The 15,730-nt window shown below is 65.8% G+C and overlaps 1 protein-coding gene across 4 annotated transcripts in view; it reads right to left on the bottom strand.

Annotated features, from left to right (window-relative positions):
- ADGRB1 (adhesion G protein-coupled receptor B1) overlaps positions 1 to 15,730 on the bottom strand; it is a 75,728-nt gene that overhangs the window by 34,741 nt on the left and 25,257 nt on the right. For all 4 annotated transcript variants that reach the window (XM_059168692.1, XM_059168691.1, XM_059168690.1 and 1 more), the window contains exons 4-17: positions 15,392 to 15,502; positions 14,756 to 14,920; positions 14,478 to 14,642; positions 13,877 to 14,041; positions 13,468 to 13,632; positions 13,164 to 13,265; positions 12,036 to 12,142; positions 11,623 to 11,817; positions 11,354 to 11,422; positions 10,609 to 10,717; positions 8,711 to 8,854; positions 8,184 to 8,259; positions 7,926 to 8,028; positions 6,911 to 6,954 (exon numbers count right to left, since the gene is read on the bottom strand). In XM_059168692.1, the coding sequence (XP_059024675.1) occupies positions 6,911 to 6,954; positions 7,926 to 8,028; positions 8,184 to 8,259; positions 8,711 to 8,854; positions 10,609 to 10,717; positions 11,354 to 11,422; positions 11,623 to 11,817; positions 12,036 to 12,142; positions 13,164 to 13,265; positions 13,468 to 13,632; positions 13,877 to 14,041; positions 14,478 to 14,642; positions 14,756 to 14,920; positions 15,392 to 15,502 (1,720 nt within the window). The remainder of the gene's footprint in view (positions 1 to 6,910; positions 6,955 to 7,925; positions 8,029 to 8,183; positions 8,260 to 8,710; positions 8,855 to 10,608; positions 10,718 to 11,353; positions 11,423 to 11,622; positions 11,818 to 12,035; positions 12,143 to 13,163; positions 13,266 to 13,467; positions 13,633 to 13,876; positions 14,042 to 14,477; positions 14,643 to 14,755; positions 14,921 to 15,391; positions 15,503 to 15,730) is intronic.

Consider the following 15,730-nt stretch of genomic DNA (forward strand, 5'->3'; position numbering starts at 1 on the left):
TTTGCACATGCTGCGCTGGGGCCCCGAGGGCCTCTGCTGCCTGCCTCCAGGTGGGCTCCAGCTGGGGAACCTCACGCTGGGCCCCCGAGGCCGGCGCTTACCCCACAGGGCACAGTGTGGGTCAGAGAGTGGCCCTCTCTCTCCCGAGCTTCCTGGAGGACGGGTAGGGACAGCGCCTACCTGCTGACCATTTCCCACTGACCCACCTGTCCTCAACACCCATCACCTCATTTCGGCCCTGCGGCAACCCCATGTCTCAAGGAGCCAAAAGGGCTCACCCACCACGACCCGGTTAGTAAGGAATGGGGCCGGGCTTCGAGGCCAGGCCTGCAGCAGGCAGGACCCCTGCTCCTCCCACCGGTCCAGCTGCCGGGTCACAGCGGGTGCTCTGGACCTGGGGGCCTGGTCTCCGAGAGGGATGGACAGATGCCGCCGTTACGACAGGGTGGGCCGGGCCTGGAAGGGTCCCGGGAGGGTGGGGACGGCGGCAGGACGGGGTCTGGGCAGGGCGGTCCCTGCGGGACCAGATGTTGGAGCACAGTGGAGCCCCCCCTTGGGTGGATGCAGGGGGGCCCCGTGTGCCCATGGGCAGAGCATGCCCTGTGGGTGGGCGCCGCTGGGAACATGCGTCTCCGGCACAGTGCCCCTGGAAGGACAGCCGGACGGGGGGACGGGGCCCGGCTAGGAGCGCTCCAAAGCAACTCTGTGCGCTGGCCAGAGGGGCCCTGTGCGTCGCCGCGTGCACCCCTTCCTGCAGCAACGTGGCCCACCCCCCCAAGCCAGAGCCGGGCACAGACTCACGTGGCAGAGCCTGTGGAGAGGCTGCTGGGGGAGTGCGGGTGCCGATGGCAACGGCCCCGCCTGGTCCCAAGCCCCCCTTCCCAGGCCTCTGGCCACTCAGCCCTGTGGCCGCAAACAAGCAACGTAGGTGACTTCGTCTACACCGCACTCCCGCCAGCCGATCTCCCGCCCCTGCCGGCACCTCTGGAATAGGGCCACCCGCGTGCCACCCGGCGCCGGTCCCACTCTGCCGGCCTGGTTTCTTGAGCTCAGGGGCCCCGCTCCTTGACCCCTGTGTCTCTGTGGGTGCTCTGCTCAGAGGACCCCATCCCCACCCACCTGCGCGTGTGGAGAGGCTACGGGACGGATGCAGGGGCCTCGGGTCCCAGCTGACACACAGCAGAAGGAGTTTCGTGTGCAGGGAAGGGCCCTGCCCTGAGATGCGCCCTCCACACCAACACGCCGTGCTCCTGGCCGGACCACCCCCTTCCTCAGCCAGAGCTCCCTCTCTAGACATGCCCCCAGGTCTGTCCCCGGCCAGGAGTGACCAGCACGCTGTTCCAGCAGAATGAGGGGAAAGCAAGGGAGAGCTTCAGGACAGGAAGGGGGCAGATAGGGCCATGGCCAGCTCTGGGCCAGCACTGGCAGTCCCGTCCTTTGACGTGGCCTGTGAGGTGCCTGGGGGGGGGCTGGGGGGCTGGCGACACCTCCCCAGCATGGGTCTGTCTCCTCCATCATACGGTCAGAGAAGCTGAGGCCTGGGCGTGCGTGGTGGGTGTGGCAGAACCGGGGTTCCTGAGCTGGAACAAGGAGCTCCCCTGACCCACCAAGTGTGGCTGGAGGACACACACAGGACCTCCCACCCTTGGGACACCCCGGCCCAGCAGGCATTCCAGTGGGGGCAGCTTCCTCGGCCCCTGCCCTCCTGGGGGCCCCCCCTCATCCCACAAGTGAGTGGCGAGGGGTGGGCGCACCTTGGTGGCTATCCCGCTGGGTGGGTGGCGTGGGGGCACCTCGACAGTGGGACGCTGCCAGACCCCACGGGGCAGACTGGCCGCAGGGAAGGAGGGAACGGGCGAGTCCCAGTCCCCTGAGGATGAGGGGCCCCCTTCAAACGGGGCACAGTCCAGCAGCCTCTGTTCACCTCCTGGGGGCTTAACTGTGTGTCCCCAGCAGGGGAGACACGTGGGCAGTGGACGAGACCCAGGCCCTGCCCGGGGGGCCCTGTTCCGCAGGAGTAGGGGCGAACAGGAGGCAGCAAATACTCCCTGGGGTCTGAGCTGGGAAGGAGGGGCAGGACTGTGAGTGTGGGAAAGCGGGCAGGATGCGCCTCTCAGAGCAGGTGGTGTTGGAGGCTGCAGCCGGACTGGGCACAGGGGCCAGGCGCAAACAGGCCACCCGTCCCTGAGGGGGGCAGCAGCGAGGGGCCCGTGGGGTGGAGGGCAGTGGCCGGGGGGAACCGGGCTGTCAGCCAGGAAGCAGCCGGGGGTGCCATGACCTCCTGGCCCATCTGCCCCCTCCCGCTCCCGCCCCTGCAAGGAGACAGGAAGGCCTGGGCTCAGCAGCGCCTGCAGGAGAGGGCAGGTCCCCAGCGTGGCCCTGCCAGCCCCCGCCCCCCAAGGACGAAGTAGGGGGAGACTCAGAGGAGGGAAGGGCACAGGGGAAGGGGCTGGGGCGGACTGCAGGGCTGCAGGGGTGGGAGGGGGGCACGGGCCGCCCTCTCCCATCTCCCTCCTGCCTGCCGCCTCTGCCCCCATCAGAAACCAGCCTTAGTGGGAGGACTCCGGCTGGCTCCCAGCCGCTGACAGGGACCTAGGGACCCTGCCAACTGTCCCTTCCGCTCCCCTTAGCCTGCCCCTCACCGCCCTCTCCACGGAAACCAAGGATAGGGGCAAGGCTCTTAGAGGGACTGGGACACACACGGGGGCAGGGGCCCCAGGGGAGGGGCGAGCCTGGGTCCCGCCTGTCCCTGGGTGGCAGGGCCAGGCCAGGCGGCCTCCCAGGCCTGCTGCTCTGCAGACAGCAGCCCGTGGGAGTCAAGGAGGCATGTCTGAAGAGCCTGGATCGGGGCTGGGCTTCAGGTGCGTGCAGGACGCCATCCCTCCGGCAGCCCGTCCTGGCGTCCGCGCCGCTGGCTCAGCTCGCCAGAGGGAGAAACCCTCAAGCCGGGAGCACTTGTCAGAGGCTCCGCAGCCCATGTGGGTGTGGGTCCTGGGGCCCCCCTGGGGCTGGTCCCCCGCACACCCTCCCCCAAAACTCGGGCATCCCAGGAGGCTCACTGGCGGGGAGTCCCTGCCCCCCACCTGCACACAGGGTCCCAGCTGAGCAGAGCAGATGGTCTCCCGGAATCTTACCAGCTCTGACTTCAAGGTTCTAACTTAGCGGCTGCCATGAGGGAGATGCCAGGAGTTGGCCTCTTGGGACCACAAGACGGGGGCCCAGGACGGGCTCCGGGCCCTCATCAGCTCTGTCGCCCAGTCTATCCTCCACCTGCCCTCCTGCACAGCTGGGAGCTCCGCAGACCCCCCTTTCCCTCCCCAACGCCCCCGCTCCCCGGGCCTCCCTGCCAGGGCCAGGCTGCTGCAGTGCTTGGCGGGGGGTGGGGGCGCCGAGCCACCAGCCGGGGATTTGGAGCGGGCCGTCGGGGTCTTCGGCTGGGAAGGGGGATTTGGCCGCATAATGCGGGCGCCTGGGGCGAGGGGGGTCCAGGGAGCCGTCAGGAACCAGAGTTAACCGAGCCGCTGAGCGTGGGTGTTGAGGCTTCGTGTGGAAATGTGTGTGTAGCTGGGGGCGAGGCCGTGGAGGGTCTGTGCTGTGGGCGGGAGCCTCTGACTCAGTATTTCTAAGACGAGCACATCACATGGCCAACTGTCGCATGTGTCTAGAAGAGGAGGTGGCCCGGTAAGCACGTGACACTCATGTGATCATCTGTGAGCGTCCTGAACAGGTTCCAGAGAAGACACAGGGGCAGGGCTCAGCATGTGACCGGGGTCAGGGCTCAGAGTGTGACCAGGTTCAGGGCTCAGAGCAGGACCAGGATGAGGGCTCAGAGCAGGACAAGGATCAGGGCTCAGAGTGTGACCAGGGTCAGGGCTCAGAGTGTGACCGGGGTCAGGGCTCAGTGTGTGACAGGGCAGCATTCAGAGTGTGACCAGGATCAGAGTTCAGCATGGGGCCAGGGTCAGGGCTCAGTGTGTGACCAGGATTAGGGCTCAGAGAGGGACCAGGATCAGGGTTCAGCATGTGACCGGGGTCAGGGCTAAGTGTGTGACCAGGGATCAGGGTTCAGCATGTGACCGGGGTCGGGGCTAAGTGTGTGACCAGGGTCAGGGCTCAGAGTAGGACCAGGATCAGGGCTCAGAGTATGACCAGGGCTCAGGGCTCAGAGTGACCAGGATCAGGGCTCAGTGTGTGACCGGGGTCGGGGCTAAGTGTGTGGCCAGTTTCAGGGCTCAGAGTGGGACCAGGGTCAGGGCTGAGTATTTGATAAAGGTCAGGGCTCAGAGTGTAACTGGGGAAAGGGGTCAGCAGGTGACCAGGGATCAGGGCTCAGCAGGTGACTGGGGTCAAGACACTCCATCTGCGATTAGGACTGGGCTCAGGGATCACAGTCAAGGATGGAAAATCACTATTTCTCTTTAGGTGGTCACTGCCTCCCTCTCCGGCAAACCCCCACCCACAATCCCGCACACATGTGACCCTCTTTCTCAGCCCCCACCCCCCACGGGTCTACACCAGCACAGACTCAGCTCCTAGGTCACAGGTGGAAGCAGACTTGGGGCCCTGTACTTGAACCTTCTGTCTGATCATCTAGGAAGCCCTGGGCTCCTCTGAGCCCTTTCATGGGGTGAGGAGCAGCCCCCCACCCTGGCCATGGAAGGGAGGTATCCAGCACAGAATAGGGGTGGGTCTTGGGGACACAGCCAGGTCCCTCTACCACAGCACCCCAGTCTCAGACCCTCCCCCGTGGGCCCCGGGCTACCCAGCCATGGATTGGATTCCTCCATCCCCACTCCGGAGAGTTCCACTGAGTCACAGGCTCATAGATGGCCCGGCTTTCTCCGAGGTGGCAGCAACAGTGCAGTCAGGCTCCTGGGGCCCTGCCCAGGACCCTGCCCAGGACCAAACAGGGAGCTCGCATGCGAATGCTACCTGGGGCATGTTGCAAACACGGCGCAGTTGCTGGCCCCTTCCTTCTGACCTGGGGCCCTGGGCCCCCAGGTACAGAAACTTTAGCCATTCCATGCCTCCAGAGGGGACCGTGGGTGGGTGGGGCATGCTGGGATGGTAGGCAGGCCCCCCGGCCCTTGAAAGAGTTCATGGCCAGAGGTGAGAAGTGGGAACCTGGCTACAGGGTGGGCAGCCGAGGCTCCTGGAGGGCAGAGTTGGCCTCGAGGTCCTCCTGGGCCACAGGAAGGCCCTCAGGACGTGAGCGGGACGTGCTGGCCCGGCCGGAGCTCTCGCAGCTGCTGCACAGGGAGGCAAAGCGGGTGAAGCCCACCTCTCTGGAGAGCAGTTTGCTTCCAAGAGCTTCACACGGTCCCAGGACTGGCCGGCGAGGAGACTCTCAGAAATGAGGGTGGAGCCGTCAGGAGAAAGAGGAAGGCCCTCCAGGAGGGGTGACCCGTGTGGCCCAGGGCTGCGGGCAGCCTTTGGACAGCCCCTGGGGAGTCGGGGAAGGGCCAGATGGACAGACCAGAAGCCACAGCTCAGCCCGGCTGCCTGGGAATGGGGACTCAGAGGGGCTGGTCAGGACGCCGCAAGCATGAGGGCCTGCTTTCTTGTCTTGCCACCATCACTCTTTTCAGACACCCCATTTTATACCAAGAGGTTCTGCTGCTTGTAAAACCCAGAGAAAAGCAGGACAGCAACCAAAGCCAGAGGGCCACTTGCCAGGGCAGCAGGCCGGCCAGCCCTCCCCCAACCAAGCCGCCGCCCCAGGCCCAGAGCCGGTAAAGGCCAGTGGGATGTGCCCGATGGCTCCGCGTGGCCTCCGAATAGAGCCTGGAGCTGCCTGTCCCTTTTGCTGTAGTGTTGTCTCCAGTGCACGGTGCTAGGTCAGGCCTCTGCTCAAACACCGTCCCCTCAGAGAGGCTTCCATGAACCTGCTTTAAAAGGCACTTGACCCCACCTGCCACAAGTGTCCCCTGTCACCAGAGCCATCTGGCTCCACTTCTTGCCATGGGGCACGAGCTGACGCTTTCATAGGAATCTACATATTCCTGCTTTACTGCCCTCCTCAGCGTGGATAGGACAGGCTGAGGACAAAACCTGATAGAGAAATGCCTTCTCTGTGGCTGGTAATCACTGGAGGATGGCGGACGGACGGACGGACGGACGGAGGTGTGCATGGACGGGTGGATGAATGGGGGTCGAGGGGGCGGTGGATGGGTAGATGCTGATCCCATCCCAATAACGTCCCTAGCTCCTGACACAACAGCCCCCGCACACCGGCCCCATCTTGCCTGTCCTCCAGCCTCCTGCTCTTCCTGGCCACACCTCACACGCCACATGTGCCATCCAAATCCCATGTCTGTGCTCAAGCTGTGTTTCTGCCTCCACGCCCTTCTCTGCCAGGCGAGCTTGTCTCGAGAATCAGCTGCCACGGGAGCCTTCCTGCCCTCCCAGGACACATGCCCATGACTGCCCCACCCCGAGCACAGGGGGTTCGCAGCATGCCCCCCAGGCTCAGAGGGCCGGGCGGCGCGCCTCACGCCCCCAGGCGGCCTGGGGAAGAGCTGCAGGGATGCCTCAGCGCTGCCGACGCCAGCGCTGAGAGGGACGGGTGGTGACAGTGACGCCCGCCCTCTGACCACACCACAGAAGGCCTCACCGCCCCCCCCCCCGGGATTCAGACCGCCCCCGCCTGGTCCCAGGATTCTGACCCTCCTTCTCCGAAGGCTGCTCCCACTTTGGGGCCTTGGCCCAGCTCTTTCCTGGGAGGGGCCAGGGGCGGGCTGGGTGGGGTCCAAGCTGCCTCAGAGTCAGACGTGGGCAGGGAGGGGTCACGTGAGACACGAACAGGTGGGAGGTCATGGCCTCGACCCTGAAACTACACCCCTCCCCGTGGGCCAGCCACCCCTGAGCCCACCCTAGAGGCCCTGAGGCCACCAAGTCCACGTGAACTTACACGTCCGACTCGTCCCACAGGATGCAGGTCTGGTTGGTGGTGCCCTGGGGGAGAGAGAGGAGGAGTCAGGGTCATGCGCCCCCCTGCCCGGGGCCCGCCCTAGGGTGACCGCCGGGGCCACTCACAGGCCTGCTAGGTGAACATTCTGACTCTGCTGTCGCCCCCAGAGAAGGAGCACGAGGAGGAGGAAACTGAGGCCCAGAGTGGGGAAGGCACTGGCCCTGCTCTCAAGCCACTCTCGGCCCCTCCCCAAGTGGGGCTGGGCAGTGATGGCTGAAGCCCATGTCAGGAGCCCAGGCAGCCAGTCCAGCGTGCTGGCGAGACTGCCCCCTCCCACGGGGCCCTGTGGGGTGGGCACAGGCGGGGCCTCAGCAGACCCTGTCCTGCAGGCCTGTGGAGCGAGAGCAGCAGGGGTCCTGGTCACCCCTGAGCCGTGGTGCACCCCGAGGGCTGGTGGGAACGACTTAGGTCTCCACCAAGCTTGTGGCTCCCATCTATGAGGGGAGAGCCCAGGCACAGAGAAGCTGAGCCACTCGCCAGAGGCCACACAGTGGGACAGATCAGGGCCAGTTCTCGACATGACCCTGGCCTTGGGTTCGAGACGTGGCACTGCTCGGTCCTGGGTGGGTAATGGATCTGCTCACACTCTTGGCTTCCTGGCTTTCAGCAGGTCCAAAGGGCACGTTGGCCCTGGGTCCTCTGAGGCCTGACAGAGAGCCCCAAGGAGCAGGGCACAGTGGGACTGTGAGGCCCGGGACAGACTTGTTTCTCAGAAGGGGACGGCTCTTCCCCAGGAAACCAAGGCAGGAGACCGGGCAGTGGCTATAGAAGTGGGCTGAGTTTTGCCTCTGGCGTCCCCCGCTCTATAGCTTGAGCAGATCACCACACCTCTTGGGCCTGTTTCCACCTCCATAGTGCAGGAAAGCGAGCAGCAGGCTCAAGGGAGACCCACGAAGGCCACAGGCCCTCCATGGAGCAGGTGGGGGAGTTGCGTGGCCCTGCGCATGGCACTCACGTTGTACAGGTGGGCGAACTCTATCTCCAAGGGTGTGAGCAGGGAGCGTGGCGGGGGCTTCACTGTCACGGAGATGACCTTGGAGTTCAGCACGGTCGTGTTCCTGGGGCAGAGCCAGCAGGCGTCGGGGGAGGCGGGGGGCGGGGGCGCAAGGGCCAGGCTTCCCCTCCCTGTCCCTCCCCTGAGTGCCTCCCGCTGGCCCACGCCGCCCCCCCCCCCCCCATGCCACGTCCCTTCCAGGCCCGCTGGGCCTCCCACCTCTGCAGGGCCAGGAAGCTGCCCAGGTTTCTGTAGAGCACGGTGCCCACCACGAACACAGACGAGTCATCAGCCTCTGGAAGGGAGCACCGCGGTCACCCTCTCCCGCCTGCCACAGCCGGGGTGCACTCCAGTGCGGGGAAGGGCAAGTCCCCGGGAGGAGGCGCAGGCTCCTTGGTCGTGTCCACCCCCATCACACACACAGCACTGTGGCTGGAGAGCTGGGGTGGCGGTCTGGGTCCCCTGAAGTGACCCCGAGGGCTTGGGGGGGCAGGCGAGGCCCTCCCCTCCCTGTGGTCCACGGGAGCATTCAGCAAAGGTCGCCTAGGATCTTTCAAAGGCAGGAAGAGCAGGGAGGGCTTCCTAGAGGAAGGGGTGACCTCAGGATCACGGAGAAGAAGTGAAGGCTGCCCTTGGCCCTTGAGGCAGCAGGCCAGACTCCAGAAGGAAGCTTCTGGGGGGTGCGCCCTCGGACCCAGGGCCCGAGTCTCCCCTGAGGGCCCCTCCCGCAGCTTGGGGCTCCTCACCTGCCAACCCCGTAGAGAAGACGCTCCTGGACACCGTGACCCTGTCCTCCGGCACCTTGGCCCAGTCGCCCGTGGCCCTCCAGCCCTTCATGGGGAAGCTGATGTCTGCGGCCCCGCTGGCCGGGAGTTTATGGATGCTGAGGACTGGAGTAGACGGACCCAGAGACAACAGGGACAGAGACAGACGAAGACAGCGCAGCTGTGCAACCAGGAGCCTTGGCCCTGGGGAGCTCGCAGCTCAGAAGGGGCCCCAACCTGGGTAACCTTCCAGCTTCTCCCAAGCCTTCGAAGGACGCCCACTCCCCGGCCCCAGCAGGAGCGCCCTCCCACGGTGAGGACCCAGGCTTTGACTCAGCCCCCATGGCCCCACAGGGGTCAAAGGCAGCTTCTGCGGTCAGGTCTGTGGCCATAGAGGGGTCCCCCGGAGTACTGTCACCTTAGTGGCCGCCTTTTCCTCCCTGGGATGCTGGAGCCCAGCCCCCTCCCCACCTGCTCCACAAAAAGGAACAGACCCCACCCCCCCAGGGTGTCCCTGGAGGCAAGGGGGGGGCAAGGTGGCACACACGGGATTGGGAGCATGGGACTGGGGTGGGGGGGTCCCAGTGTCTCCAAGTCCCCCCCACCCCAGCCTGCCAATGTCAGGCGGACGCCATGCCCCCTTCTCCCAGCGCCCCACGGCCTGCCCTCACTAGGTGTGGGGGAAGGACTGGGCTCCGGAGCCCACAGCCTCCGCCCGCGGCTCCAGCCCGCCTGGCCTTCGCCCACCTCTGCGGCCTCGACCCCAACAGAAACCCAGCACAGGCAGCCAGTTTGCACCTCCACCCCCGCCTGTGCTCCCATGGGGCCCCCCGCCCGCACTCCCCCAGCCCCTCCCGCCTGGCTCCCTGGCTATGCCCTCCCCGTCCCTGCGTGGTCCATCCTGGGGACCAGGGCACCTTCCATCTAGGAGGACCTGAGCACAGAGATGGAGCCCTTCTCGCTGAGGGCCCTGAATTCAGGATATGGGGTATGTGGGCCACTGCTGCGGGATATGGGGCGTGTGGGTATGGGGTTGGGTGGGGTGTGTGAAGTGGGGGTATATAGGTACCAGTAGGGCAAGGGTGTGTGCGTGTGCAGGCCCGTGGGGTGTGGGTTTGTGGGTGTGTGGGGTGTGAAGTGAATGTGTGTGGGGGGTATGAGCGTGAGGTGTGGGTGTCAGTGTGTGTGTGTGTGTGTGAATGTGGGTGTGTGAGTGTGTGGGCGTGTGAGTGTGGGAGGTGAGTGTGCGAGTGTGGGTGTGGTGTGTGAGGTGTGTGAGTGTGAGGGCGTCAGTGTGTGTGGGAGTGTGCAGGGTGTGCAAGTGTGTGAATGTGGGTGTGGGTCTGGGGTGTGAGTCCGTGGGGCACACAGGTGACACCACGGGGTCCGTGAGACGCAGGTGTCTGACAGGGTAGTTGGGGTGCTCTGGGGCTCTCTGCAGCCCCCCAAGGCGATCGCTGGTGGCTGTCCCATGTTAGAGACTGGGCCACTGGGTCAGTGCACCTGCACTGGGAGGAGCCGGAGACCCTCTGATGAGACACTTGGGGGCAGAGGGCATGGACGGGCTGGCTGCACGGTCCTGCCGTGGACCCTCCGGGCAGTCCCAGTGCAGAGAGGGCCCTGGGGTGCAAGCGAGGGCTGGCCCTGGCCGGGGCTCCTGCTGTGTCCCGGGCTGAGACGCCCTGTGGTCGCCCTCTGGGATCCCATCTGGCCACGGTCCACATGGAGCTGGGGGCTGTGTCCATGTGAAGGCGCAGGGAGGGCCCATGCAGGGCGTCTGGCCGCCGCCTGCTCCCATGGACAAGGACACCGACGTGGAGGGTGGCCCAGGGCTGCGGAGAGGACTGGGGAGGGGGTCAGCAGAGTGGGCAGGGGCTCACCCAGGTTGTCTGTGACCTGGTACGCGTCCCGCAGGTCCTTCATGCGGAAGCCGATGACGCCTACGAAGTCCTCCACCAGCCGGAAGAGCTCCTTGGCGTTGGGACCCATCTGAGACCGGGTGGGGGGGGGCAGGGAGCCTCAGAACCCATGGGGACCACGGAGGGAAACAAGGGTATCATCGAAGCCCCCACCTAGCCTGGGACGCACCCTCCGGCTCCTCTGCTCCTGCACCTGTCACCCACTATCCAGGGTCCTATCGCCCATTCCCTAGCACCGAGAAGCTCTGGCCCCAACTCGGGAAGCAGGGTTGGACCTCTGAGTATCCGCTGCCATTGTGCACAACAGAACCTTGAGCCCAGAGAGACTGCTGTGCTCGTGGGCAGGGGTCAGCCTGGGGACAAGGCCAGGGTCTCTGGATACCCACAGTCCTATACCAATTATTGTCCTGGGGCCAGGAATGGTGGCAGGCTCTAGGTCAGCCCAGGAGGAAGGGAGGCTGACCATGTCCCAGTGACCCCAACACGTACCACGTGGCCCACACCTTTTCCTGCACCTGCCCACCAGGTGAGCTACCGTCCTCTGGTGGATGGGGAGACGGAAAATCAAAGTCAGACCAGCTCAGAGGTCCTGCTGGGACTTGAACCCAGGACCCCACCTGGGTTAGCCTGGGCCCCAGCAAGGAAGCAGACATGTCTGTGCCCACCCTGCTGCTCCGGCCAGGGGGCCCCAGACTGCTGTCCGTACCAGCTGGGCCTCCTCCCACTTGTCCCGGTTCTCTTCTGCCAGCAGGTTGCTGATGATCTGCACAAAGTTCTGGAAAGAAGAGGAAGAAGTGCCAGTGAGCAGGGAAAAGGCACCAGAATTCTAGCTCCGTATGCTCCCGGGATCAGGGCTCAGTAACGGGAGTCAGGGCCCAGCAGGTGGCCAGGTCAGGGCGTAGCGGGGTGCTGGAGTCAGGGACTCCCTAGTCACCCTCCCAGGCGCCCTCCCCAGGGCTGCCCTCTGGAGCCCACCTGCGCGTCCCCGGGGGTCGGACTGTAATAGGCCCTCCGGAAGATCTCCGTCATGTTCCTCAGGACGTCGATGGTGGAGAGAAGGTCCCCACTGTAGCTGGTCCCGTCCTGGGAGATCTCCACCAGCGTCTGGATCACCTCGGACACCCCCTCCCCAGGCAGCCCACGCTGCGCCTTCGCCAGGTGCTCCCGAGTCTGGGGAGACGGAGCAGGGTGGATGCTGTGGTTCCGCCGGATACAGCAAGGCAGGTCCCAAGGACTCCCACCCTTGGGCCTCCTGCTGCCCCCAGCCAGTGGCCGGAGCTGACTCAGGTCCACAGGCCATGCCGCGGGGGTCGGCCGTTGGGCCGGGTCTGAGATCAAAGGGCAGAGAAGCGCCGGGCAGGTCGGGACACCCCAGAGCCCGCTCTCACCATCATCTGGATGTTCCGGTAGTCGATGGAGACACAACGGATGTAGGTAGGGGGCTCCCAGTAGGCGATGCCCTCCTCGTCCAGCTCGCAGCGTCGCAGGATGAGGCCTGGGGAGACGGCGGGTCATCTCTGCCTGCAGCGGGGAGATCCCACCCTCCGCTCCCCAGCACAAGCGCCTCTAGCCCCCAGAAGCAGGGACGGGCCGGCCGCCTCCCACTGAGGCCGCGCGGCCGCCTCTCTTGTTTTCTTCCTCCAGCAGGTACAGCGGCAGCTCCCGCAAGGACCCAGCACGCCGCCTGCATGGAGGTGTAGGCCGCGGCTCGTCGGGAGGCCTGTCCTGCGGCTCCTCTCAGCCCAGAGCCCCCGGGAGAGTGGACAAGCCGGGGTCCTGCCCAGCGCCACCCACAGCACAGCAGGGGCCTCAGCTGGCTTGGGCATCCCGTGGACACCTCAGGGGGCCCTGGGGCCAGGGAACGCACTTCCGGGGCGTGGCCAGAGCCGGGCATGGCTGTGCGTGCACACCATGGCGCTGGCCGCAGAGAACGGCCACCCGACACGGGCCACGAGCCGCACGAAGTGGGGGAACGGACGCCTGTTCCAGAGCGAGGCGCAGGATCACAGTAAGGAGGGATGTGGTCACACTTGCAGACCAAAGTCCAGAGGTCACACCATCGTGTGACCTGCGTTTCCTTAATCTTGCTTCTCTGTTTGCCATGTGCTCCCGGGAACACGTAACCCAGATGGGGCGGGGCTCAGGGATACGCAAGCCCACCTGCCCCAGCGCCCCCACCACGGTCCCCGCGCTGCGTGTACCGCCCCACCCTCTCCTTAGGACAGCACTATCTGGAGAGCCCCTTTTACAGCGAGAAAATGGAGGCTCAGAGAGGTCAAGTCACGTCCTAACGTCACATAGCAATAAGGGTCCATCCCTTGTGATGGGCTTTATGGGGCTACTGGCTCTTGGGGAGCGTTTAGAGCACTGGGGCGGGTCGCAGCGGGCCCAGCCGTGCTGCCCTGGCTTCAGTGGGCACGAGCTGACGGCTCTTTGGGGCAGGCCCGGAGGGCGTGTCGGTGCCTGTCCGTGAGGTGGGACGGGAGCCCCACATGGCCTGTCCCCCCAGCCCTCACCTGTGGCATTGCGGGGACACCGGACTGCAGCCACCTCTCCTGCTGGAGTCTCCTTCCAGACCACCGTGCCGAAGTTGTCCTCGTCACAGATCTCATGGGGCTCTGCCGAGAGGCCAGAGGCAGTACGTGGGGTGGGGTGTGGGAAGGGGGGCCGGGGGCTGGCAGCAGATGGGGGAACCAAGACCCTTCCAGAACACCCACTCTCTCCAGGCAGAGCTGTTACCAGCGAGCTGCTCCGGGGGGGGGGGGGGAGGGAGGCTCCCCTCCCCAGAGCCCAGCGGAGGGTGGGAAGCAGGACACTCACCGGGACACCGCTGGGCGCCGCACGGCCGCTGCTCGTCCTGAGGGCCCTGGCAGGCAGCTCCCCCGAAGAACGGACCGGAGCAGACTCGTTCTCGTCGCTGGGTGCCGCCCCCGCACGTCACACTGCAGCCGCCCCATGACGCCCAGGTCTGCCACTTGCCATCCACTGCAGGGCACAGCCAGGCACGGGGCACACAGATGGGGACAAGGAAGGCACAGTTCCGGGGGCCGGGGCTCACAGAGACACAGGGACCCAGGGATGTAGCAGCAGGAAGCCACAAGGGAAAAAAGAAACCAGGACCCCCCACCCCCCGCCGCAAGCACAGGCCCCACAACCACCCCCGTTGTCCTACGGATCCCCCCAGATGCCCGCCAGGTACCCCCCATGGGACCCAGGGCATGGTCCTGACCTGGGCACTGCTGGAGGAAGCAGTCCCGAGTCTCCACCCAGTGGCCCTGGCACTCAGCGCCCCCGTAGGACGGCCCGTTGCACTCCCGTGTGCGCTGCTGCCGGCCCTGGGAGCAGCTGGCGGAGCACGCGCTCCAGCTCGACCACTCGTTCCAGTTTCCATCCACTGCCCGGCCCAGGGGAGACACGGGACAGGAAGCCAGCGTGAACACCCAGCCTGGGGCACGGGTGCGAATGCCTCCGGGGACTCCCCCCACCCCACCACGCCTGGGCCACAGGAGACAACTGCACGCCTGGGGGGGTCTCACCGCCCAAGCCTGTGAAGGTGGGACAGAAGCCTGGGTCACAAGCGTGAGCCCCTCTAGGGGCCTGCCCATCCACCATGCATCCTGGGTCCTAGGTGTGAATACCTCTGAGGCCCACTGCACCACCACCAAGCCTGGGACACGGGTGTGACCACCTGGGGGGGGCCATGCCGTCCCAACACCCATGACATACAAGTAAGAATGCCCTAGGCTCTCCGACCTTTGAGCACCCCAGCACGCCCCCCTGGACTCCTGGGGCTGCCCATCGCCCAGCCCAGCTCCCTCCCTCTCACCTACCAGGACACAGGGCAATGTTGCAAAACTTAGTTTGCTTCTCAGGGCCCTCACAGGGGTTGCCTCCAAACTGGGGGGGCCTGCAGGTGCGCGTGCGGTCTCGGAAGCCACGGCCACAGGTGCTGGAGCAGAGGCTCCAAGGCGACCACTCATCCCAGGCGCCGTGCACTGCGAAGGGAATGGAGGGCACGGCTGGGCTCAGCCACCTCGGGGTGGGACGCAGCTGCCCAGGCCCCTGGCCCGCCCGCCCCGCCCCCAGGCCCGCCCCCTCCCAGACGTACCTGGACACACCGCGGAATTGTTGCACAGCCGCTGCTCGCGCAGAGGCCCGCTGCACTGCGTGCTGTAGGAGGAGGACACGCAGAAGCGCGTGCGGGTCTGCCAGCCTTCGCCGCAGGTGCTGGAGCACACGCTCCACGGGGACCACTCCTCGGCCGCGGGGTCACCTGCGGGCCCAGACCGACAGCATCGAAGGCTTGCCACTGCCTCCGTGCTGAGGCTGCGGTCAGACTCCGAGGAGGAACGCCCCCACCTCCCCCAACCCCCTTCGCGCTGGGCAGCAGGCGGCCAGCGAGGCTTAGTTCCGACCCGGGCTGACCTTCAGGACTTGCCGTCTCCCCTACAAGGCTCACAGTCCCTGTGGGTGTCCTTGTGCCACCTCTGGGTCCCCGGGTCTAGCCCCAAACAGGCTCCCTTGCCTGGCACCCATCCCCTAAAGCCAGTCTGCTTGGAGACAAGCGCCGGACACTTAAGAGGGAGTTGGAAGGTAAGTCATCAAGGTTGTTACCTAGATGTAGCGGCAACTAATACCATGCAGTTCTTGCCCAAAGACCCCACGCCCTGAAACCAACCTTCCCCACTTTGTAGGGTTTTAGTCCGACTGCAGGCGCATCAGGCCCGCCCAGCCCGCGGCTCACCTGTCTGCGGGGACGGGAAGCCGAAACGCTGTAGCTCATCCCCCAGCTCCTCGCGCCGCCGGGCGTCAGTGGACCGCAGGGACTGGCTTCGGGAGCTGGCACGCCCGGCCGCTGCAGGACGGGCTCAGGTCAGTGTCCCGGCCACCGCCTGCAGCACCGCCTTGGGAATTCGGGAGGGGCGCTCTGGGCCCTGTGTCCCTCTGTCCCGGGCCAGAGTGGGGTCAGGCTTTCCACATCCGGGTTATTTGGTCCCCCTGGACGGTTGGGAACCTGGGACTGGGACACCCTGGCCTGACACCAGCCCGTGAGGTCCCCAGGAGACTCCTCCTATGGGTCTCC

The sequence above is a fragment of the Mustela lutreola genome, chromosome 3 (genome assembly GCF_030435805.1).
Source record: "Mustela lutreola isolate mMusLut2 chromosome 3, mMusLut2.pri, whole genome shotgun sequence".
Classification (NCBI taxonomy): domain Eukaryota; kingdom Metazoa; phylum Chordata; class Mammalia; order Carnivora; family Mustelidae; genus Mustela; species Mustela lutreola.